The sequence below is a fragment of the Crinia signifera genome, chromosome 2 (genome assembly GCF_055691185.1).
Source record: "Crinia signifera chromosome 2, ASM5569118v1, whole genome shotgun sequence".
NCBI lineage: Eukaryota > Metazoa > Chordata > Amphibia > Anura > Myobatrachidae > Crinia > Crinia signifera.
The window spans coordinates 47,143,851-47,170,766 of record NC_139218.1 but is presented as its reverse complement, the minus strand read 5'-3'; the positions used below and the strand labels follow the sequence as shown (position 1 = coordinate 47,170,766).

The 26,916-nt window shown below is 46.4% G+C and overlaps 1 protein-coding gene across 2 annotated transcripts in view; it reads right to left on the bottom strand.

The window, feature by feature from the left end:
• Positions 1-418: 418 nt before the first annotated feature.
• COL8A1 (collagen type VIII alpha 1 chain) overlaps positions 419-26,916 on the bottom strand; it is a 94,027-nt gene continuing 67,529 nt past the window's right edge. For both annotated transcript variants that reach the window (XM_083171966.1, XM_083171967.1), the window contains exons 4-5: positions 9,929-10,226; positions 419-4,274 (exon numbers count right to left, since the gene is read on the bottom strand). In XM_083171966.1, the coding sequence (XP_083028092.1) occupies positions 2,362-4,274; positions 9,929-10,223 (2,208 nt within the window). In that variant the 5' untranslated portion in view covers positions 10,224-10,226 and the 3' untranslated portion in view covers positions 419-2,361. The remainder of the gene's footprint in view (positions 4,275-9,928; positions 10,227-26,916) is intronic.

The following is a 26,916-nucleotide window of genomic DNA, read 5'->3' as shown; positions in this document are numbered from 1 at the left end:
TACATTCCAGAAAGTGAAAAAAAAAAAAAAATTTTTGCTAAAAACTCACTGGGGACATTTGTAATGGCACTACTGGTGACATGATATGTAACTGGCACTATATATGTGCAAGAAAATGATTGCTTGGCTTTCAAATTTAATATCTGAGATAATTGAAATATTAAAATATTCCGAAATACGGAATAATCCGTTATCCAAAATTCTCCTGGTCCCGAGCATTTTGGATACGGGATACTCAACCTGTATTGCCAAACTTAACTTACATACGGCCATAAAGACAAAATAACATAAATATTTCTTCTTGAGCAGAGTTTCAGTAATGAAAATTCCCAGAAAAGGTGGTATAACGAAAATAGATTTGGTAAATGAATAAACAGTGGCAAATGCTTGGGGGAAAAAACTTTATTGTTTGCCAACATGTTGAGCATTTTTCTATATTCATTTTCAGTTCTACATTCAAAACAGCATTCCCTTCCCATGTTTATGCCACATTTCAAAATCCATTTGTGCTTTACTCACATTATAATTGACTATTTTATTTCATTGCCTCTGATCACGCCAGGGAAAGCTTAATTTCATGAAGAAAAAAAAATCATCTTTATTTTTTACATTAAGTTTAAATTAAACATAATTCACTTTATACGTTTAGCACCATTTTAAACATACAGTATCTAATATTTGTTCTGTGCATTTATTTAGGAAGTCTGTTGAGGCTTTGTGAAGTATTGCAATTTTTTTTTTTATTTTTTTTTTAAACAAAAATAATTTACTGAAAGAATTGATTGGATATAGTAATACCATGAAACCAACTTCGTGTATGTATGTATATATTTATATATAAAATAAAAACTACCCTATGAGTTGTAAAATTAGAGCATCATATCAATAGTTGGAAAAATTATTGTTTTTATATATGAAAGCTTAAGTAAAAACATTTGCATCACAATTTTTTGTGTTTTGCTTTTTTACCTTTTTTTAATTTTATTTTTTATCTTTCACATAATATCATCCAAATATAGAGCTGTCTATTGAAGCATAGATAGGAGTTCTGACACCATGTTTAAACAAAGATAATCTCCGTTCATGTCTATTGCATATTATGATGGGTGGGTGGGTGGGTTACTGCAGTATAAAAACATCATAGAATACTCATTGTCCGCATCAAGTTAGTGATCTTTGCTAGCAGCATTTCTACAGCAAATGTGTAAATCTTTCCAGAACAAATTTGGAAATTTGCAGCGACAAAGTAGTACATAAAAATATCACACACGCCATATATAAACTAAACTCCTGAGCAGTGCATTTTAAATCTAATTTATCATATGTTTTAATATGTTTAAAATGTGAGCTTAAATTTAAATCAAATAATAATTAAAAATTCATTGCACAAGTAAGACTAATACCGGATCTGTACAAATAAATTCTGTACAAACATACATTGCAGGTCACAGTCAAATCAAGGCACGCTCATGGGGAATGTGATAGATAGCAGTGTTGGGGCATGATGAAATACCCTAGAAATTATATTTTTGTGGATTCAAACAAAGGGAAAGCAAAAAGGATTTTTTTTTATTGTGATGATTCAGTTGAACACTACAGTAAGTCCAGTTTAGTGCTGAGAAGCCATGTCAAGAAAGTGATCGGTAATACATGTTTGGAGTTGCGTGTGTGTGTATTATCTAAAATAATAAAAATTCCAGAGCACACATACAGTACTGATACATATGATAATATATTGTGGACAATTGTTTGCTTATTTTTCAAAACCACTACTTCCCAACTCTTTATTCAATTACTGGTGAAAAAATAAAGGGATAGCTCAAATTTCAAGTGAAAATGTTTTACATTAATAGAAGTGTTTGGTATGCCCTTTAAAAATATGTTAAGTGTGGGCAATATATTTGTGTCATTGTAGGTCCCTCTATGGTCTATTATTTTTTGAGTTTGTACATGTTTTATATTTATTTTTACGTTTCTTAAATGTTACTTTCCCTGTAATCTATGTAGTCAAAATATAGTAGTTCTAATGGTAATGTATATGAAACAGTGTCGTAGCGAACTTATAATTACTGTAATCGGTGTGTGCAATATGTGCCAAGACACTAAAGCGGACAGCACCAGCCCATAATTCAATGGAAGTAGATTGTTCTCTCCATTGGATATACTGTGCATAGAACAATTGAAGATGTAGCGGTAGTAAAGGACCATGATCCAACTGCTATTCAACGTTAGTGGCTGCCTTTGGGTGAGGAACATATCACTTGTGCCACTGGTAGCAGAGACTTTAAGGCAGTTATTACTGATATAGTAAAAAAAAGTAGAAGCAACATTTAATTTAAAAGTTTTTGTCACTAGTGCTGTTCACATTGGATATAATAAATAACCAGAGAATGATGAGTGGACATATTGGCCAGCGTACAGTCCAGATGCTTGGTCTGAAGGCATCTGAATGTATACTTTATCTCCATACATCAGTGGGACTACTGCACTCCCCGAAGCTTGGTCCAGGTAGCCTTTTTTATATTCATCATATGTGTACATTAATGGTTCATTGTTCTTGTACAGCGCTACCCAAACATTTGCACCCTTACAATGGATATGGTAGGAAAAGTAGTAGATTCCAGGAATTTCACAAGTGAATAAGCCAGTGAGTGGGTTGTAGCCTTGTCTGCCATTATATAGCAATCTTTCAAACTTTATAGGTTCTCCTACTGGTGGATAAGCAGTGGTGAGTTCGGCTGTAAATGCTGGCATTTCATGATTGGGAACTGTGCCTCCCTTCTTGCCTGTGTAACCATGTGGATTTTTCACTCCATCAATAGCAGGTCCTATGTTTGGTAAATACTGACCCATTCCAGGTGGTGTAGGAGGGATTTCTGCAGGAAGTCCAGGTGCACCTGGTTGCCCAGGAGGACCTGGCAAGCCACGCTGTCCAGGGGGTCCTATTGCTCCAGGTTGTCCTTGAGGACCTTGTGGTCCTGGCAAACCATTTTTTCCAACACCGGGTAGGCCAGGTTCTCCTGGTAACCCTAGATCCCCCTTTGGTCCGGGCATTCCTGGAGGACCAATAGGACCACTTGGTCCAGCAAGTCCAGGAATTCCAGATACCCCTTGCAACCCTAGTTCACCAGGAATTCCAGGCTCTCCTTTAGGTCCAGGCAAACCAGGTGTACCTGGTGGCCCTGTTAAACCTTTATGTCCGCCTTCTCCTTTTGGGCCAATTGGACCTGGTAATCCTCTGAGACCTTGCGGCCCCACTTCCCCTGGAAATCCCTGTTTACCTGGAAGTCCTTGAATTCCTGGTTCACCTTTGGGTCCTGCTGGACCCTCAGGACCTGCAATACCATGATCTCCTTTGGATCCAGGAAATCCTGCAACACCTGGTGGTCCCATAGCACCAGGCAATCCAGCAGGACCAGGCTCACCTGGCTGGCCTCCTATACCTGGTTCACCTAAGTGACCTTTCTCACCTTTTGGCCCCATGGGACCTGGTGCGCCACCAAAGCCTCGATCACCTTTTAGACCAGGAAAACCTGGTTTACCTATTCCTGGAAGCCCAGGAGCTCCAGGTAAACCTGGAAGGCCTTGGTCACCTTTGCCACCAGGTACTCCAATTTCACCTGGAAGACCATCAAGGCCCGGTTTTCCAACACCTGGAATTCCTGGTGGACCTTGTAGCCCAGGTGGTCCAACAGGTCCTTCTAGCCCTGGTTGTCCCTGTAACCCAGGATTACCAAAGTGTCCTTTTGGTCCTGGGAAACCATTCATACCAGGTTTACCAATACCAGGTAATCCAGATGGGCCTGGGGGTCCCTGTAGCCCTGGAGGACCTTTGAGTCCAGGTAATCCCGGTATTCCAATTCCCTTATCTCCTTTTGGGCCTCCAATTCCAGGATATCCTTGTGGTCCTTTAAATCCTGGTTCACCTTTCGGTCCTGGAAGTCCTGGTAAACCTGGTTCACCTGGTTTTCCAATAGCAGATAGACCAGCAGGACCAGGTGCTCCCTGAAGTCCTGGCTGACCATTTTGTCCACACTCTCCTTTAGGTCCATGCTCTCCTTTTGTGCCTGGAATTCCACTTCCTCCTGGTTTTCCTGGCATGCCTGGCATTCCTGGCTTGCCAATACCAGGATATCCTTGTGGACCTGGTGGGCCAGGGTTTCCCTTTGGCCCTGGCAGTCCTTGCCCTGGTTGTCCAGGAGGTCCTGGTGGTCCTCTAGGTCCAGGTTCACCAGATGGGCCTTGATCACCTCTTCGGCCAGATAATGGAAGCTCTGGTTAAAAGAAAAAGAAAATTAGCTAGCCACAAAAAACCTTGAAACCAACATTTTACTCCTAATTTTCACAATCTTTGTAATTGAACACACATCCTCTGAGCAAAATGAATTTTCAAATACTGTTTTTAATTATTACCATACAAATTCAAAACTTAATTTGTCTTTTACCAAAACTAATGCACCAATATAAATATAAAGTGCCAGTTCTGTGTATCCCATAGACTACTGCAGGCTTCAGCTAGTGGTAGCTGTGAGGGAAATCGACGGAATGCTTTGCATACTGGAAATTGGTTAATCTTGCAGCAAAACATTTCGGCGTTGACCGCTGTCATGTCAACCTTTTGTCCTTTTTGACCTTATGTACCTGTTGACCTTTAACATTGTCAACCTTCTGTACTTGTAGATCTAATGCAGGCCGACCCTAACATTGTCCATCCATTGATTCACACCCTTAGTGGTTGCTGGCTGCATCACCCAAGTTACTAAACAGCTTTCCGCTACAGTGTTTTTCCAGCTTTTTCCCGGCAAATTTGCAATTGCCATATTTGGTAAGGTACTGATTCAAATCTGTTCTCTAACTGTGCCGGAGCTGCACCTATGTACGCAGCTATAGTGCAGAGATGCTCAAATGTCGCAGGCTCCGGGACTTGTATTGTGGCACAGCAAATTATATATATATATATATATATATATATGTTTTTATGAAATTCATAAAATAATGCCTTTTTTCCTAGAATTGCTCTCAAAATTATCTGTGGTGTATTGTTATCCCTAAACTACATACAATTCCATTTTATTTTTCTTAATGCGTAATCCATTGGCATTTTATAAACAAACGGAACCCCCATACCTTCATGTCTCGGCTGTCCTAACGTAGAAATAGTTACAGGCCAAGTGTCCGTCTATACAACAGATTGCCGGCCAAACACAAGCAATTTCTTATGTGTGACACGTCAACTACAGGTTTTATGGGATCCATCTACTGTAATTAACAGCAGAAGAAAGTATGTTCGGTCTATGAGGCTGTGTGAGATAAGGCGACTTGTGTTGCCAGCAATTACCCGCCACTGCGCCGGAAGCTTGCCCCCTTCAAAGGTAGTTGGATTGAGCCCTATGAATCTATTAGTGGTCTTTCTATTTGAAAGGAGGGTTTTGAGACTCCCTCCCTAGTAAATGAGGCAGTTTGGGGGTCAAAACCGCCTTTATTCATCATTGAAATCATTCCTTCTTTGTGTTGCAGGAGTGCCAAGGCCAAGATTTCCTGGCCTCTTGGAAGGAGCTGCTACAGCCGGCTTGCATGACATGACTACATGTCAGTCTTCCGATGGTGTTGCAAATGCATGCAGGTGTCCTTTACTCGGCATTGCCATATATGAGCATCAGGGGCCCCCTACTCTCTGCCGGGAGCAGTAGGGTCTAACACTAGAGCGCTCAGACCCTACTGTGCATGCGCGAACCTCCGGAAAAAGGAGGAAATTTTTCTAGTAGTTTTCCGGCAGCAGATCAGCATTGTGGACTCTATTAGTGTGCTCAGACTCTACGGTGCATTCGCAGATTGCCAGAAAAATGTCTGACGCGCCATTTTTCTGGCGATTTCGGCAGCGGTCCTGCCACCGCTGCTGAACTCCGGAAGCTAAGTATTACAGAAATTCCTGGGATTAAGGGGCTGGTGTGCACTGCGCACCCATTATAGATATACGCCACTGCTGTCCATGCTCCCTCCAAGCACATTTGAATCAGGCCCATGGTTTTATCATTTGCAATGAGAAGTGAGAGACTTGGTATTTGCAGGCAATAAACTGCATATTCCACACTTCCTTACTTACTTACTTTCCTTACTTACTTACTAATCATGGGCCCAATTCAGATCCGTTCAGAGGGTTGCAAATTGGCAGCCCGCCCGAACACTGAAAAACTATGCATGCACACGGTATCCTGTAGCCCTTTCTCGCTGTACGCCGAGTGAATGACAGGCGTGAGTGGACCCCTGGCGTTTCATGGGCGTGCCCGCAAAAATGGTGGGCAAACTGATAGAAATGCTGGAATATGCCTGCCTGTTCGGGGGCAGGCACATGATGTCAGCTCCCGCCCCGAAATCGTGTCCATACGAGCAGCCACCAAGTGGTCCCGCGGTGGCTGCAAGTGCTGGGCAGAGGAGGAGAAATCCTTCGATGGTAAGTAACCATTAACTGATTTCCCCTCTGTGAGGCCGATGGTGAACAGATGTGTAAGCGTACATATCCGTCTGCAGCCCTGCACATGGGCTCGGCCAGCAGGGGAAGGGGTGTGCTTTGCCATTGGGGAGTTAACCTGCTTGCTGGGCTCCAAACACTGGTGTTAACCAACCTCTACCACTTAGAATTTGGGGACATAAGGTTTCCATCAGTGGACCCTCACTATACAAGTTAGGCTACAAAGAGCAGGAGGTAAGCATCCTCCATGAAACCGCTATAAAGAGACTCTGTGGGTCACAATTGGACCCAGTCAGTGAACCACACAGTGGGCCTTATTCTAGTTCACTCTTTCTGACAAAATCCTTCTTAGATGTACAAAACCATGTGCACTGCAGGTGGGGCAGATGTAAAATGTGCAGAGAGAATTAGATTTGGGTGAGTTATTTTGTTTCTGTGCAGGGTAAATACTGACTGCTTTATTTATTGATTTACTGCAAATCTAACTCTCTCTGCACAAGTAACATCTGCCCCACCTGCAGTGTGCATGGTTTTGTCCATCTAAGAAGGAATTTGTCAGAAAGAGTGAACTAGAATAAGGCCCTGAGGGGTAGATTTATTAACTGACAATCAGGGGAATATACGCTATCCCCGTGCCTTATGGCAGGGGATAGCGCTTCCCCTGATCTATGACACCCGCTGAGCGGGTGTCTTACGTGCTGCGGTGTGGGGCAGGAGGAATAGCGCAGCCACAATATTTTGTATTGCGCGCCTGCCTCCTGCCTGATTTATGAACGGACCGTTCCGCCGCCTGCAGCTTTAGACTTCGACAGCTGCAGGCGGCGATGCCCTATGCCCACAGCAGGGACAGCGCTGTCCCTGCTGCTGGCTCTGAGCTGCGCTGGGGATCTCGCGTGAGTAGCGAGATCCCGTGCATGTGCTGTCCAGCCGGCCGGGGAGAAGCAGACAGCGCGCCAGTGTTAACTGATGTGAGGCAAAATAGGAACGGACACCTGCTCGCTATTCGGCACTTCATACAAGTACCGTATGGATGCCAGCTGTTGTTGCCACCCATTTCTTTAATCAATTTTTTTCTGTATTCACAGTACTGTTTTTAAATTGCATTTATATTTATGCATTTCATGTATTAATTGCACTTTTTATCATTTCATTAAATTTATTATATGAACAGATAAGAGTGTCCTAGCACCTATTTAGCGCAGTTTTTTTTATATTGTTTCTTTACCTTGTTAGGGAGTAATGTCCTTATTTTTGTAACTGCTGCTTGGCTACACCGCTCTGCTTCAAGTGCACCCACCCTGATAACTTGTTATCTACCTTTGCACATATACAGTGAATCAGGCCCTTTGCTTACTAGGATTCTGGAGTGGACTAGGGCTGTGGATCTAAAGCAATGGATGAAAATGGAGGAAGAATCTCTTCCTCTCACGACATTTTATCTGTCCTGGCTTGCCATTGCACCTTCTTATTACTTCCACCTTCATGTTCTCCAAGCTGTGTGATCGATAATGCATTATCCTTTATTTATCTAAAATGTCCTCCTTTTATTTGGAACCCAGCCTCCCCACCTGGTTCATCTACGCTTTCTGACATTCTGGGGGAAATTTACTAACATTTGAAAATATGGCCGATATCTGGTAGGAATCCATACGACTGGCATCGGCCGTATTTTTAGGAAAATACGATTCGTAAATAGGGCAGATGTACTAATCTGCCGTATTTATGGATTCGTATTAGCCCGATGGCATAGGCGTCTGTATGCTGCTGTATTCGTATTTGGTGACCGTATATACGGCCATATACGTCTGTATGCAGGCGTCTGTATGCTGACTGATCCGTGCAGGCTGCAGTGTAAAATATCTGAATAAATAAATAATTTAAAAAAATTTGGCATGGGACCTTCCCCCCAGCTAGAACCAGCCTCGGTCTCAAAAAGCTGGCGCTGGTTTCAGAAATTGAGGGGCCTAAAATATTGGGGTTCCCCTGGATTTCTAAAACCAGCACCAGGCTCAAGGGCTGCTCCTGGTTCCCAAAATATGGGGGACAAAATGACTAGGAGTCCCCCCTATTTTGTGGACCAGCACTGGGCCAGGAGGGTAATGCTACAGCCAGGGAAAACTATATATATATATATATATATATATATATATATATATAATTTTTTTTAGTTCCCCTGGCCAAAGCATTCATCCCTGTGGCCAGTCAGTCCGGACAGGGACCCTTGTTGAGTGTAGTGTTCCCTCTAGGATTTTGTAAGGGCAGGGCGCCGACGTCAGAAAAGGGGCGTGCCCAGGCCGCGACATCATCAAAGGGGGTGGGCCCGGCCACCGCCGTCATCAAAGGGAGCGGGCCCAGCCACAGCCGTCACCAAAGGGGGCGGGCCCAGCCCCGCCGGAGTCGCTGTGCTGCCGGGGAAGTGCCGGGCATTGCCGTCTACGGCGGTGCTGGGCTTCCCCGTGCAGTGTGTCGGGCCGACACCAGGCTGTTTTAGCAGGCCGCTACTAGAGGGGCAGGGCGCATTTTGCCCTATAAAAATCGGGCAGGCACAGCGCCCCGATAAAACAGCCTAGCGGGAACACTAGAGTGGGCCCCCCCCTCCAGAGTTAACCCTGCCTGGCCTGATAATATAAATATTTTATAAGTAGTTTCCCCCAGCTGTGACATTACCCTGCTGGGCCCGATGCTGGGTCTCAAAACACAGGGGACCCCAGTCATTTGTCTCTTGTATTTTGGGAACCAGGACCAGGCCTTGAGCCTGGTGCTGGTTTCAGAAAATTAAGGGAACACCTTCATGTTTTAAAACCAGCACTGACTCTTCGAGTCCAGGGCTAGTTTAAAGCCTGCACGGATCCGTCCTAGTGAGATTGTATAGAAAATGCCCTTAAATTGCTACATGTGTAGGCCCCATAAGTTTTATTACTTTTTATTCTGGATTCCTAATTTGTTGCTGTTCCTGGCCATGTTTCCACCCAATACGTGAAGGCTATAGATAATTGCCCAAGGTGAAGAATAGCTTGAACTCCTCGGTTTACTTAGTGGTTCAATGTAGTGTCACTATGATGTATCTGTTATCATATGATAAAAGTGGACACATGACTTGTAGATATAATAAAATACATCTGCTTCTAAAGCTGGTCATACACAGATTTGGCCACTTTTTACCCGATTCCGATTCGGATCAGGCAGAGGAACCGGGTGAAAAGTGGCCAAATCGGTGGTGTTTGACATCTAAACCAATGTGCGGTCTCGTGCGCATCTGCTCACAGACCGGACCTGCCTGCATGTCCGACCTCTGACTCGGACAGCCTCCCGGCAGTGGGGAATGGGATCGCATGCGATAGACCACACGTAAAAGGACTGCATGGAATATATCATATATGATCCTACAGCCAATGTATGGGCATCATAATAACACTACGATTAACATACGGCTTTGTCTCTTCACTCGACAGAACTTACCTTTACCTTTGCCATCTTTTCTTTGAATCATGTCCTTGCCAAACATCGGCATCTGTGGGATGTCCTTTCCATAATGCGGCATGTGCGCTTTCTCCTTTCCTATGTGCCCCATAGGCATGCCATCTTTTCCAATTGGCATGTGATGCATTTGCTGGCCCATGTGCTGGTATTGCGGAATCTGCGGAGGTAACTGTTTCATGCCATAATAGGCTCCTCCATTGCCAAAACTCAGCAGACCAAGGAGGATGACAGATAATAATGGGAGCTTCTGTGCAGGACCCAGTGGTAGTGCCATAACCTATAATGACAGATAACAGCATATAATGCAAGCAGGACAACACTATCTATTATTTGTAACAATTTTTGGCAGGTAAGTAAAATGAGAGGCTAAGGGCTCTTATACACTTATATGTGACTTCTCAGAGGGAAGAAGTTGCATACAATCTCCCTCGAACTCCTGGCAGTATCCTGGGTGCCAGGATCACAACGTATATGGTCCTATTGCATACAATGTACCATATGCGATCCCAGACCAGGCTGCCGGAGGCTCCAGGATCTGATAAATCTACAGTGCACCACTTGCGATCTCTGTCTCTGATCCGTTACGCATTGGGCAGCGCATTCGATTGGAAAATAAAACACATGTGATTTGGCACTTTTCATCTGATTTCTCAGCCCAATGCATTGAAATCAGATGAAGAGGGCCCCAATCACATTAGTGTATGCGCACCCTAACTTCACCCGGTGGCTCAGTGGTGCTGATGCCCTATTATCCCTCTGTGGTTCCTGGTGGTACTGTACACTGTGGGCCTGGTGCAGAATTGAAGTGAACAGTAAGTGTTCCTGCATTATATTAATGCAACTGTATAAATTAGGTATAGTTTGTATGCAGTTTTTGCACACTTGGGGGCGATTCATACCTGATCGCTTATGTCCGAATTCGTTCCCGTCCCGGAAGGTCGGGGTTTGCACATGTTTGAATATGCTCATGTGCAAATGCCCTGTGCAAACGTCTTTGGCGGGTATTACACTTATTTATTTATTAACAGGTTTTTATATAGCGCATACATATTCCGCAGCGCTTTACAGAGGATATTTGAACATTCACATCAGTCTCTGCCCCAGTGGAGCTTACAATCTATATTCCCTACCACATGTACACGCACACACAGACATGCTAGGGTTAATTTTGTTTTGTTTTTTTTGGGAGACAATTAGCCTACCAGTATATTTTTGGAATGTGGAAGGAAACCGGAGGAAACTCACGCAAGTACGGGGAGAATATACAAACTCCGCACAGTTAGAGCCATGGTAGGAATCGAACCCATGACTTCAGTGCTGTGAGGTAGTAATGCTAACCATTACACCATCTGTACTGCCCTGCCACTTGCAGAGGTATTCCTTCTGTCAGGGGAGGGCAGGGGCTGGAGCAATGTCTGCTCGGGGCGGGCAGCTGACGTAACATGACGTCACCGACCACCCGAATTCATCCATCTCCGGCCAAGAAAGATTTTTCACCTGTGTGTATGAGAGGGGATGTGTAAGTGTACACATCACCTCACATGCAAATGCAGGTATTCCTGTGGTGGGGGGACGCATTCAGTCGGGCAGCGTTTACCTGTTCGCTAGGCTGCAAACACAGGCAGAAAAAACACCTAAAGCAAAAAGCTGATCAGGCGTAAAAACTTAGATATCAAATATATATATTTAATGCACACACTGCTTAAGAAGTTAAATGGTTGCTCCCAATAGTGATCTGATATCACTAAAGATGTGTACACACGGGTAAAAATCACTGGCAATATGGTCGCTGAGCGACCATATTGCCAGCGATTGGAGGGTTCACCAGCGATAAATCGCTGGGTGCGGGCTCCCGATTGGTCGCTGGTCGGAGATTATAATCTGTAATAGTGCAGTTCTCACCCTTGTAATATTAGCTGTTGTTATTTGCTGGGCACATGTCCATTTACTAAGATGGGAGTTTTACAGGATTTCAAATAGGATGTTGCTATGGGCAACCAATCAGATAGAAGGTGCTAAATAAATAAGTAGATTCTGATTGGTTGCCCATAGCTACATCCCATGTGAAATAGAACTCCCATATTAGTAAATGTCCCCCAGCAAGTGTGTACCCAGTTTAGCATGTACATGGTTTATTTTACTTTCAGAATGTCAGATTACAATGATGCAGTCATTTTATTATGAGCAAATATTGTTTTACTAGGTGATTCATCGCGCCCTACGGGCGCTCTTCACACCGTCGTAAGGGTCTGCGCCCCCTTAATTTGTGAACGTTTGTATATGAGAAATATGGTTAGAATTGTATGAAAGATGCCCTGTATTGCAACTTAGGTGTCCGCGAATCGCGGGAGGGGGGGTCGCGGGGGTGCCGCGAATTGCAGGAGGGGGGGTTGTGGGGGGGTGGATGCTGCGAATCGCGGGAGGGGAGGGATTGCAGAGAATCGCGGGAGGGGGGTCGCGGGGTGGGTTGCCGCAAATCGCGGGAGGGGGGTTACGGGGGCGGGGGTTGCGGCGAATCATGGTAGGGGGGGTCGCGGGGGGTGTGCCGTGAATCACGGGAGGGGGGGTCATGGGGTGGGGTGCCGAGAATCGCGGGGGAGGTGTGTGTGTGTGTGCCGTGAATCGCGGGAGTGGGGGTTGCGGGGTGGGGGGGGGGTGTGACGCGAATCGCCACAAGAAAAAATCAACACAGAAAGGTCAACACATGTAAATGTTGACATAAGTGTGGCACTTCATTGGTGTCCATGTCGACACATGAGAATGAATAGGAAAACATTCAAAAAATATGAAAAAAAACCTTCAAAAACTCATGTCAACCTTTTTCATTGTCGACCATAGCCATGTCAGTGTTTTCCATGTGCAATTTAATTCTGGAGCTGCCGCGAATCGCGGGGGGGTGCCGCGAATTGCGGGAGGGGGGTCGCGGGGGTGGGTGCCGCGAATCGCGGGAGGGGGGGTTACGGGGCGGGGGTTGCGGCGAATCATGGGAGGGGGGGTCGCGGGGGTGTGCCGTGAATCACGGGAGGGGGGGTCACGGGGTGGGGTGCCGAGAATCGCGGGGGAGGTGTGTGTGTGTGTGCCGTGAATCGCGGGAGTGGGGGTTGTGGGGGGTGGGGGGGTGTGACGCAAATCGCCACAAGAAAAAATCAACACAGAAAGATCAACACATGTAAATGTTGACATAAGTGTGGCACTTCATTGGTGTCCATGTCGACACATGAGAATGAATATGAAAATATTCAAAAAATGAAAAAAAAAAATTCAAAAACTCATGTCAACCTTTTTCATTGTCGACCATAGCCATGTCATTGTTTTCCATGTGCGATTTAATTCTGGAGCTGCCGCGAATCACGGGGGGTGCCGCGAATTGCGGGAGGAGGGGGGTCGCGGGGTTGGGTGCCGCGAATCGCGGGAGGGCGGGGTTCACATGGGTTCAGGTGGGGGGTTGCCGCGAATTGCGGGAGGTGGGGGGTCACGGGGGGTGCCGCGAATCGCGGGAGGGGGGGTTGCGGGGGGGTGTGACGCGAATCGCCACAAGAAAAAATCAACACAGAAAGGTCAACACACGTAAATGTTGACATAAGTGTGCCACTTCATTGGTGTCCATGTTGACACATGACAATGAATATGAAAACATTCAAAAAATGAAATAAATCTTCAAAAACTCATGTCAACCTTTTTCATTGTCGACCATAGCCGTGCCAGTGTTTTGCATGTGCCATTTAATCCTGGGGCTGCCGCGAATCCGGGGGGTGCCGCGATTTGCGGGAGGGAGGGGGGGGTTGCGGGGGGTGGGTGCCGCAAATCGCGGGAGAGCGGGGTTCATGGGGGTTCCGGTGGGGGGCTGCCGCGAATTGCGGGAGGGGGGGGGGCGCGGGGGGGTGCCGGGGTGCCGCGAATCGCCGGAGGGGGGGTTGCGGGGGGTGTGACGCGAATCGCCACAAGAAAAAAATCAACACAGAAAGGTCAACACATGTAAATATTGACATAAGTGTGGCACTTCATTGGTGTCCATGTCGACACATGAGAATGAATATGAAAATATTCAAAAAATGACAAAAAAACTTCAAAAACTCATGTCAACCTTTTTCATTGTCGACCATAGCCATGTCAGTGTTTTCCATGTGCAATTTAATTCTGGAGCTGCCGCGAATCACGGGGGGGTGCCGCGAATTGCGGGAGGGGGGGTCGCGGGGGTGGGTGCCGCGAATCGCGGGAGGGCGGGGTTCACAGGGGTTCCGGTGGGGGGTTGCCGCGAATTGCGGGAGGTGGGGGGTCACGGGGGGTGCCGCGAATCGCGGGAGGGGGGGTTGCGGGGGGTGTGACGCGAATCGCCACAAGAAAAAATCAACACAGAAAGGTCAACACATGTAAATGTTGACATAAGTGTGCCACTTCATTGGTGTCCATGTCGACACATGACAATGAATATGAAAAAAATAAAAAAATTAAAAATAAATCTTCAAAAACTCATGTCAACCTTTTTCATTGTCGACCATAGCCATGTCAGTGTTTTGCATGTGCCATTTAATCCTGGGGCTGCTGCGAATTGCGGGGGGGGGGGGTGCCGCGAATCGCGGGAGGGGGGTCGCAGGGGGGGTGCCGCCAATCGTGCAAGGGGGGGTCGCGGGGGGGTTCTTTTTGCCGCGAATCGCGGGAGGGAGGTCGCGGGGCGGGTGTTTTTTCCGCGAATCGGGGGGGGGGGGGTCACGGGGAGGGTTTGCCGCGATTCGCGGAAGGGGGGGGTCGCGGGGTGGTGGTTATGCCGCGAATTGCGGTAGGGGTCGTGGGGGGGTTCTTTTTGCAGCGAATCGCGGGAGGGGGGGTCGCGGGGGTGTTTTTGCTGCGAATCGCGGTAGGGGGGGTCGCGGGGGAGCGGGTATTTTTGCCGCGAATCGCGGGAGGGGGGGGGCGCGCGGGGGGGAGGTTTTGCCGCAAATCGCGGGAGGGGGGCGCTCACCTGGTGGCTGTGGAGTAGCAGTGCTGGGCAACATGGGAAGTCAGTGGGTGTCTGGCACTGTCTGTGGGCTCACTGGGCTGGTTCTCTGTCACATACCTCCCAACATGACCCTCTCCAGGAGGGACACAATGCTCTGTTTCTAGACTTCCCCTTAATGTATGATTGCCATCACCTGTTTTAAACTTCCCCTTAATGTATGATTGCCATCACCTGTTTTAAACAGGTTAATTTCTCAGAAAGGTGTTCAGCACAGATGAAGGCAATCACACATTAAGAGGAAAGTCCAGGAACAGAGCGTTATAGACACAGACACCCACTTTGAGTGACAGATGTAGCCAAATATATAGGAGATTAATATACAAATTAGTAGGAAAATGATTGTTTAATTTTATCATAGGTTTTTAAAAGCTTGTAATAAACAATAAGTACAACATTATCTGGGTGTGGATGGGATGCTGACAGTCATATTACCGACACCGGCATCCTGAATACCGGAACCCCAACCTCAGGCATCCTGAGAGTATGCAGGGAGTGGTAGCGTTAAGTGGTGGTGGGGGGGGGGGGGAGTTTAGGCACTAGGGGGTGTTAGGTTATGCTGGGGGGGGGGGTAGAGTTAGGCTGGGGGAAGCAGGGGTTAGGCCCTCATACGGGGGGTTAGGAACTCAGAAGGAGGAGTTAGGTTTAAGCAGCAGGTTGAGAGGGTTACGGTTGGACACTAGCGAAGAGGTTTAGGGTTGGACACTAGTGGACAGTTGGACACTAGAGGAGAGGGTTAGGGATGGACACTAGCAGAGAGGGTTAGGGATGGACACTAGCAGAGAGGGTTAGGGATGGACACTAGCGGAGAGGGTTAGGGGTGGACACTAGCGGAGAGGGTTGGGGATGGACACTAGCAGAGAGGGTTACGGTTGGACACTAGCGAAGAGGGTTAGGGTTGGACACTAGTGGACAGTTGGACACTAGAGGAGAGGGTTAGGAATGGACACTAGCGGAGAGGGTTAGGGATGGACACTAGCGGAGAGGGTTAGGGATGGACACTAGCGGAGAGGGTTGGGGATGGACACTAGCAGAGAGGGTTACGGTTGGACACTAGCGAAGAGGGTTAGGGTTGGACACTAGTGGACAGTTGGACACTAGCGGAGAGGGTTAGGGATGGACACAAGCGGAGAGGGTTAGGGATGGACACTAGCGGAGAGGGTTAGGGATGGACACTAGCGGAGAGGGTTAGGGATGGACACTAGCGGAGAGGGTTAGGGATGGACACTAGCGGAGAGGGTTAGGGATGGACACTAGCGGAGAGGGTTAGGGATGGACACTAGCGGAGAGGGTTAGGGATGGACACTAGCGGAGAGGGTTAGGGATGGACACTAGCGGAGAGAGTTAGGTATGGACACTAGCGGAGAGGGTTAGGGATGGACACTAGCGGAGAGGGTTAGGGATGGACACTAGCGGAGAGGGTTAGGGATGGACACTAGCGGAGAGGGTTAGGGATGGACACTAGCGGAGAGGGTTAGGGATGGACACTAGCGGAGAGGGTTAGGGATGGACACTAGCGGAGAGGGTTAGGGATGGACACTAGCGGAGATGTTTAGGGATGGACACTAGCGGAGAGGGTTAGGGATGGACACTAGCGGAGAGGGTTAGGGATGGACACTAGCGGAGAGAGTTAGGGATGGACACTAGCGGAGAGGGTTAGGGATGGACACTAGCGGAGAGGGTTAGGGATGGACACTAGCAGAGAGGGTTAGGGATGGACACTAGCAGAGAGGGTTAGGGTTGGACACTAGCAGAGAGGGTTAGGGTTGGACACTAGCAGAGAGGGTTAGGGTTGGACACTAGCGGAGAGGGTTAGGGTTGGACACTAGCGGAGAGGGTTAGGGATGGACACTAGCGGAGAGGGTTAGGGATGGACACTAGTGGACAGTTGGACACTAGCGGAGAGGGTTAGGGTTGGACACTAGCGGAGAGGGTTAGGGTTGTACACTAGCGGAGAGGGTTAGGGTTGGACGATAGTGGAGAGGGTTAGGGTTGGACACTAGCAGAGAGGGTTAGGGTTGGACACTAGCAGAGAGGGTTAGGGTTAAGCACTAGCGGAGAGGGTTAGGGATGGACACTAGCAGAGATGGTTAGGGATGGACACAAGCGGAGAGGGTTAGGGATGGACACTAGCGGAGAGAGTTAGGGATGGACACTAGCGGAGAGAGTTAGGGATGGACACTAGCGGAGAGGGTTAGGGATGAACACTAGCAGAGAGGGTTAGGGATGGACACTAGTGGAGAGGGTTAGGGATGGACACTAGTAGACAGTTGGACACTAGAGGAGAGGGTTAGGGATGGACACTAGTGGACAGTTGGACACTAGCGGAGAGGGTTAGGGATGGACACTAGTGGAGAGGGTTAGGGATGAACACTAGCAGAGAGGGTTAGGGATGGACACTAGTGGAGAGGGTTAGGGATGAACACTAGCAGAGAGGGTTAGGGATGGACACTAGCGGAGAGGGTTAGGGATGGACACTAGCGGAGAGGGTTAGGGATGGACACTAGCGGAGAGGGTTAGGGATGGACACTAGCGGAGAGGGTTAGGGATGAACACTAGCAGAGAGGGTTAGGGTTGTACACTAGCGGAGAGGGTTAGGGTTGTACACTAGTGGAGAGGGTTAGGGATGGACACTAGCGGAGAGGGTTAGGGATGGACACTAGCAGAGAGGGTTAGGGATGGACACTAGCAGAGAGGGTTAGGTTAGGACACTAGAAGAGAGGGTTAGGGTTGGACACTAGCGGAGAGGGTTAGGGATGGACACTAGCGGAGAGGGTTAGGGATGGACACTAGTGGACAGTTGGACACTAGCGGAGAGGGTTAGGGTTGGACACTAGCGGAGAGGGTTAGGGTTGTACACTAGCGGAGAGGGTTAGGGTTGGACACTAGTGGAGAGGGTTAGGGTTGGACACTAGCAGAGAGTGTTAGGTTAGGACACTAGCAGAGAGGGTTAGGTTAGGACACTAGCAGAGAGGGTTAGTGTTGGACACTAGCAGAGAGGGTTAGGGTTGGACACTAGCGGAGAGGGTTAAGGATGGACACTAGTGGACAGTTGGACACTAGCGGAGAGGGTTAGGGTTGTACACTAGTGGAGAGGGTTAGGGATGGACACTAGCGGAGAGGGTTAGGGTTGGACACTAGCGGAGAGGGTTAGGGTTGGACACTAGCGGAGAGGGTTAGGGTTGGACAATAGCGGAGAGGGTTAATGTTGAACACTAGCAGAGAGGGTTAGGGTTGGACACTAGCTGAGAGGGTTAGGGCTGGAGACTAGCAGAGAGGGCTAGGGTTGGACACTAACGGAGAGGGTTAGGGTTGGACACTAACGGAGAGGGTAAGGGTTGGACACTAGCAGAGAGGGTTAGGGTTGGACACTAGCAGAGAGGGTTAGGGTTGGACACTAGCAGAGAGGGTTAGGGTTGGACACTAACAGAGAGGGTTAGGTCTGGACACTATCGGAGAGGGTTAGGTTGCAGGGGCGAGGGTTAGGTATAGGCTGTGGGGAGAGAGGCTTAGGGGGGGCAGGGCGGAAGATAAGTATACTGACCTGACCCTTGTTGGGATCCCCTCCATGGGGTTGCCGATGTCGGTATTCTGACCACTGGCATCCCCACTGCTGGTCATCTGTATACATCCCACACTATCCATAAATATTAACTACAGAAGTGTGCCCAAAAAAATGTATGTGGGTAGCAAAATGTAAGATAAAATACAAAATGTCTGCACAATCTACATGAAATCATTTTTATCTAAATTATAATAATGACTTCAAGGGCCTGATTCGGAGTAGGATTCAGATACGGCCATGTGTTCTGCCTCAGTCGTGTCTTACACTAATGAACCGAGCCGCCCAGTATTAGTTCTCACCCCAACGCATAAGAACTTACAAACGATAACAACGCTGAATTTCAAAGGCCATGCGGTTTATATATTGAGAGTTTTTATAGACTTCGTGTCATTATGTCTTTTTCTAGAAAATAGTCTACAAGACATTTGTTTGCATTTTAAGCTAAATGAGTTCCGGCGATTAGGTTGATCTAAAAGGCGAAGAATGTACATTCACCGAAAGGTCCTTCCAAATAATCCCTTTGCTCGGAAGCAGCTGTAGCGAACAGTGTGATTAATGAAACATACAAGCAGAATATTTTCCAGGAATAATATTTCCCCAACATGTATCCAGGGAACTATACAGAGGACAAAGTATGTAGAAGAATCACATTTCTAACATAAGGTTCCTGGATTTCATTTTCAATCAGTGTAAATGAAAGAACATTAATTGGGGAAAAAAATGACTTTTTTAAAGATGTGGGTTAAATATTATTATAAGTAAGCTCTGCAAAATCTATTCTGCATTGGAAATCAAAGTTAAGATAATTGACAGCATCTTGTTCAGGATTCCTTACGCAGATCTTGATGTCCTTGATCAAATAACTGAGCTCTAGCAACCAGAACACAATTAGCTCACAGCCCTGTACTCAGTTACAGTAAAGCTCTGGATGTTGGGATGGGGTGGTTTGCAAATACATGAAATCTGCTTCCAAGTGTTTCATTATCTGCCTGACCCCATTACTGAACCATAAACCTGGCCAAGTAGTCCAAGGCAGATTCCGGAAACTTACATTATTTCCAAGCTTTCCACTCCCTCTGTCCTAATCGTTCATTAAACAATGTAAGGATGCCTTAAAGACACCGGGCCTAACTACAATTATATTCTTCCCTTAATTATGCCTTATGCCGGAGGAAATGCATGCTAGACTGTTTTGTGGTATTTTTCTGTAGAGGAACAATTTCTAAGTGGTTGGTTTGAAATCTCATCAGTATTACGGAAATTTGGATTTACCTTCTCATAAAGCTAAATAACTAATTACAAACTGAATTCTATAACAATCTTCATGTGTCCATCGCAGCACGTTTTCATAATAAAATGCACAATCCGTTAAAATATGAATCCTTTTATTTACAGAAATAACCAACGCGTTTCATCGGAACGACTTTATCAGGAGCACTCTCTGCAAGTGGATGAGAAGGCTGCTATTCACAGTATTCTGGTCATAGTGGGATATTTTTCTCAACATAGAAGAGCTCTCTTTATTATATACAATCAAATCCTTATAAAAACTGAGTTTATACACTTTCCATCTCAATACGATAGATTCTTTTTAGGCTATTTGAATGTGTATGCATCTATAAGAGCATGTTCTGATGTCTGGATTATAATTATAAAGATCCATGAATGGCTTTATCCCCGATGAAGTTATTCTGCGATGGACGCATGAAAATTGTTATAGAATTAATTCAGTTTGTAATAATTATTGGGCTCTGGGTGGTACCATATGTATATGGCCTGTGCGCACTCCAATAATATTTGCGTTTTATATCTATGACCTCTTATGAAAACTGCCTGGGAGCAGTTGAAACAGCTGTCAGGTCTCTACAGCTGTCATTTTTTGCAATGATGTGTTTGCAATAAAAGTTCTTTTGTTTTTTTCACTTACATCGCTGAGTGCTGGCTTCAATTCCTTCTACACAGAGAGGGTAAGTGCTTTTTTTCTGTGTTTTATATATATGTGTGTGTGTGTGTGTGTGTGTGTGTGTGTGTGTAGGCTACTTGGAAGAAGGAAAACACAGACCTGTTTTAATCATATATACTGCATGTTCTAAGAAAAGCACATGAGGAGAGAGGGCCCTGCTCGTGAAAGCTTACATTCTAAAGGGGAGGGACAGACTGACTGGGGTAGAAGTGACCAATCTAGTGGGGCAAGTGTGTTTTATAGGGGGTATTTTTATAAGGAATTTTCTGGTTAGGTTTAAAATTGCACAAGGGGTACACGTGGTGGGAAAAATTGCACCTAATGGTAATTTTAGTTTGTAAAGAGATAATGATAGCTAAACATTTAAACACTCATACAGGCAATCAAAATCCCATTATTTGTCTTTCATAGCTTTTTAAACTATACTTTAAGTTCAATTTAAAAATTCACCTTTTTTTTACCAAAAAATAAGTATGAAGTTCAGGAATGTATAATGACTGTCAGAGTCAGGCAAGATTGCTAATACACTTTTTTTCTGGAATCTCCATATTTTTAATGATAAAAAGTAAACATTTCATAGTGATATTTTGATTAGGGGCTGAGATGAGATTTTCCCCCCACATGTACCTCACATAAAAGCAGAACATTGGTTGTGTCATTTTGAGCAATTAAAAATAATAATATTAAGCAACCTTTGATCTTTAAGCCTAATCTAGTGGGGTCCCCTTGGTATTCCCATAGACAGAAGTAAGCTTCAGCAGTTGCAGTTGGGCTGGTAGCAATACAGTAAGAGAGGGGGGGGGGTCTCCACTGCCATAGTGCCAACCAGCCCTAGGCAGGGTTACATAGGGATGGTGTCTCTAGGGAAGTGGGGGACCCCCTATGAATAACCAGCACCATGGATATTCCACACACCCCTTGAGCAGTGGGTGGTGGGCCAGGGTTGGTGTAGAGTGCAAATGGCCACAACCCCTTTAGCACACACAATAAATGCCTTTGCTGGCTATGGAAATTTTGGGATGTATAGCAATAGGGATATTTCCCACACACCAGATGTAATAGAAATATTGTCCTTTGCTGGCAGGCTATAGGGTGCAGCAAGCCCTGCCATGCCCAATGTTTAGCATGCTTGCACTTTAAGACAAATAAATGCCAGCGTGTACTGGCAGACAGAGCAAGTTGGCACCTGTAAAGAAAATATAGAAGCCTGCACTGATCCTAGGAAACTGCAGTGATTTAAACCACATGATAGGGGTTAGAAACCAATGGCAATCTCCAGCTCTCAGTGCGCTCGCTCTATTTTTGGTTATTCAATGTAACCTACCTTAGTTGGCACAGAAGTGATGCCTCCTGCCATCTGGGTACATTTGCTGAATCCTTTTCATACAGATGTGTCCAAGTCCAACTAGCTTTCTTTCATGTTAAGCATCCCTTCTACGTTTTCCAGGAAAACACTATAACGTTTAATTCTTTATGCAGCTACAGCGGCAATCATACACCGAATATAGACATGCTGCATATCATTTTAATCTTCATAAGCTTCAAAAGCAAATGAAATGTTACTTAATGGAAAAAGGCCTATAAAATACTCCTCACACTACAGAAACACACGCAGCTCATGAGTTATGTATAATGCAACTTGTATGTGGACACATCTGTAGGTCCATACCTCTCATCAAGGTCCGGTCACTGCCACTTGGTATTATAGTGGGGTTAGTTCCTCTTGATGGTGTCCTGTCATGCATAACTATTTCCTGTCCTGTAGGTGCTGTCACTGCTTCCAGTCCAGTTGGTGCATGAATGCTTACTGTGCTGAATGTGTGTTCACGACTTTCTGTCCTGTTGGTGCATAACTGCTTCCTGTCCTGAAGATGCATTCATGGCTTCCTGTCTTGTTGTGCATAACTGCTTCCTGTCCTGAAGGTGCGGTCACGACTTCCTGTCCTGTTGGTGCATGACTGCTTCCTGTCCTGAGGGTGACATCACTACTTCCTGGTCTGAAGATGTGGTCACTGCTTCCTGACCTGTTGGTGTGCCACTGCTTCTTGTCTTGTAGGTGCCTCGCTGCTGACTGTCCTGAGGATGAGGTCATTGTTTCCTGTCTTGTGGGTCCTGCAATGCTTTGCTCTTAAATGTCTTTGATGACTATTCAATCCAATAGCCTAAGGCAGTGATTCCCAAACTGTGTGCCGGGGCTCCCTGGGGTGCCTCGGGACACATTTAGGGGTGCCCTGGGTTGGTGGTCCAGGACCAACTCACATTATTAATAGTTAATTATTTATGAGCAAAACCAGTGCTGGTGGCTGCAAATCACAAAATGTGTACAACCAGAAGCAAATCCTGCCCGTAACCACATAATTGACCCTAAGAATCGCATATAAACCCAATCTAAAAAAAATAAAAAAATTGCTGTAGGGGTTCTGTGAAAAAATTCTGATACTCTAGGTGCCGTGATTCGAAAAAGATTGGGAACCTCTGGCCTAAGAAGTCTGCTCAGTCTGAAGAGTCTGGCCTTAAGGATAAACTTTCTTTCCTGACTTCCAGGACTTACTGTAAGTAACCTTTGAGTTCAGGTCCATGGGCCTGACCATAATCTTTTCACCTTGGCTTCTGAGCATTTTGTTGCTAGTAAATGAGCTTGAGGTCAAGTGATGACATTGATCCAGCCACTGCTGGTCACTGCCTTGCTCATGGTTTTGGAGACAAATATTGTAAGCCGAGTACCAGTCTTACTTGAGGTCCCAGAGATGACTGCACTACCAGATGTTAGGTCTAAAGTCTCAGATGATTTCTTTGTAAGAATAATTCTCAGATTACTGTCCCGAGGTCCCAGAAATGACAGACTTTCCCAATGATCCTGCTGAGATGACAGCCTGTCATGAGATACCACAGATGACATCCAGTCCTGAGACACCATGTCCATGTCCAAAGATGACACCTTGTCCTGAGGTTCCCTGGTCTCTATTTCTTCCTTTTATCTGGAAATATGTATATAATTGAAGGAAACCAAAGGATGCCATCCATATTTGATAGCTTATTATTATTGCTAATAACTACAAATATTAATGATCCATCATTCTCCTTTTTCTTTTGGTTAACAAGATGCAGAAAATTATTAATATACAATACAAACACACATATATATTTTATAACTGATAGCCAAGAAGCTTGTAAGATTAGCTTCTTTCTAAGTACACAGTGTGCATTTCCCTGTTCCCTCCCAATCATTCTAAGGGGTATATTTACTAAAGTTCAATTTTAATTGATTTCAAATTCAAATCAATCTTAATTCTCCTGGCGTCCAGGAGAAAACATACTTTTACTAACATTTTTTATTTTATTTTAAGTTTTGAATGTTAATTGATGTTGGGCTTCCTGGGCTAAAACACACATTTACTAAGATTAATCTAAACGTGATTAAAATACCTCTAACTACTGTAAAATGATCGACGCTCTTCTTATATACAATTCTGCAGTTTTACAATTCTGAATCCTTTGCTAGCTGAGGATTCCATGAAAGAGGAGCAGCTGTTTCTGTCACTCTTTGTTTCTTGTGTTGACACTTTATTAAGCTTCTCATCGTCTGATGTCGGCCTACTGTTCTATAACAGGTATCTACAACAAAGACATGGAGATATACTGCCAGGGAAATGGGTCAGCACTATTTTATTTATTGAAAAAGAGAAGAAAGGTATGATGGTGAAGAAAGAACATCCATACCCTCAGTATTGCTATCCTACTAAAACTATCAACTGCCAGCCAATAACTAACATCTCAGTGCCTAAATGGAAGCCAACTGTCAACCCATCACCAACAACTCAGTAACTAAATGGAAGCCAACTACCAACCCATCACCAACAACTCAGTGCCTAAATGGAAGCCAACTGTCAGCCCATCACCAACAACTCAGTGCCTAAATGGAAGCCAACTTAACTGCCAGCCCATCATCAACAACTCAGTGCCTAAATGGAAGCCAACTGCCAGCCCATCACCAACAACTCAGTGCCTAAATGGAAGCCAACTGTCAGCCCATCACCAACAACTCAGTGCCTAAATGGAAGCCAACTGCCAGCCCATCACCAACAACTCAGTGCCTAAATGGAAGCCAACTTCCAGCCCATCACCAACAACTCAGTGCCTAAATAGAAGCCAACTGCCAGCCCATCACCAACAACTCAGTGCCTGAATGGAAGCCAACTGCAAGCCCATCACCAACAACTCAGTGCCTAAATGGAAGCCAACTGCCAGCCCTTTACCAACAACTCAGTGCCTATATGGAAGCCAACTGCCAGCTCATCACCAACAACTCTGTGCCTAAATGGAAGCCAACTACCAGCCCATCAACAACTCAGTGCCTAAATGGAAGCCAACTGTCAGCCCATCACCAACAACTCAGTGCCTAAATTAATGCCAACTGCCAGCCCATCAGCAACAACTCAGTGCCTAAATGGAAGCCAACTACCAGCCCATCAACAACTCAGTGCCTAAATGGAAGCCAACTGCCAGCCCATCATCAACAACTCAGTGCCTAAATGGAAGCCAACTTCCAGCCCATCATCAACAACTCAGTGCCTAAATGAAAGCCAACTGCCAGTCCATCATCAATAACTCAGTGCCTAAATGGAAGCCAACTTCCAGCCCATCATCAACAACTCAGTGCCTAAATGGAAGCCAACTGCCAGTCCATCATCAACAACTCAGTGCCTAAATGGAAGCCAACTGCAAGCCCATCACCAACAACTCAGTGGCTAAATGGAAGCCAACTGTCAGCCCCTCACCAACAACTCAGTGCCTAAATTGAAGCCAACTGCCAGCCCATCACCAACAACTCAGGGCCTAAATGGAAGCCAACTGCTAGCCCATCATCAACGGGTGCTGGACGGGTTCCCGACAGTCAGGATCCAGACAGTCGTTTACCCGACGTCGGGATCCCGACTGTCAAAACGCCGACAGCCGGGTGCCCGACGGCCTCCCGCTATTTTCCCTTGTGGGGGTCCACGAACCCTATAGAGGGAGAATAGAATAGGTGGCTCGTGTAGCGAGCCACCGTGCCCGCAAGGGGCTTTTTTGCGCTCGCCATGCTGTCTGACTCCGGGTAGTCAGGATAATGACTGTCGGGATCCCAACTGTCGGAGTCCCGTACCACACCCTCTTCAACAACTCAGTGCCTAAATGGAAGCCAACTGCCAGTCCATCATCAACAACTCAGTGCCTAAATGTAAGCCAACTGCCAGCCCATCATCAAAAACTCAGTGCCTAAATGGAAGCCAATTTAACTGCCTGTCCATCAGCAACAATTCAATGCCTAAATGGAAGCCAACTTCCAGCCCTTCATCAACAACTCAGTGCCTAAATGGAAGCCAACTGCAAGCTCATCACCAACAACTCAGTGGCTAAATGGAAGCCAAGGTACTCTTTACCTAGAACGGCGCCCACGATTTTGATCGTGGGCATCGTTAGTAAAAAATCGCGGGCATCGCATGCACTAAAAAATTGGGTGCGATGCGACCGACGCGATGCCCGCGATTTCCCATAGGGAACAATGTTAAATGTCCCAATTGACCCGATTTTTCCATAGGAAACAATGTTAAATAGGCCACAGAGGCCAAATAGGCACCCTGAAGTGTGAAATGGCCCCCACAATTGTTAACGCCACCCCACGATCAACGTGAACCCGAAGCGTGGCGAGCGCAGCGATCCCACGAGGGGCGGCGGTACGCGTCCTACGACCTTTTCATACCCCCACTATCCACGTCGGCGTGGAGTTGAGAATAGAAAGTGTGGCGAGCGCAGCGAGCCACCGAGCCCGAAGCGTGGCGAGGGGACGCGGACAGCTGTGAAGCCCGCGAGGGGACGCGGATACCTGTGAAGGTATCCGCGTCCCCTCGCGGGGCTCGCTGCGCTCGTCACGCTTCGGGCTCGGTGGCTCGCTGTGCTCGCCACACTTTCTATTCTCAACTCCACGCCGACGTGGATAGTGGGGGTATGAAAAGGTCGTAGGACGCGTACCGCTGCGCTCGCCACGCTTCGGGTTCACGTTGATCGTGGGGTGGCGTTAACAATTGTGGGGGCCATTTCACACTTCAGGGTGCCTATTTGGCCTCTGTGGCCCATTTAACATTGTTTCCTATGGAAAAATCGGGTCAATTGAGGCATTGAACAGGAAAATCGGGTCAAGTGAGACATTTAACATTGTTCCCTATGGGAAATCGCGGGCATCGCGTCGGTCGCATCGCACCCGATTTTTTAGTGCTTGCGATGCCCGCGATGGGCGCCCTTCTAGGTAAAGAGTACCGAAGCCAACTGCCAACCCATCACCAACAACTCAGTGCCTAAATGGAAGCCAATTTAACTGCCAGCCCTTCACCAACAACTCAGTGCCTAAATGGAAGCCAACTTAACTGCCAGCCCATCAGCAACAACTCAGTGCCTAAATGAAAGCC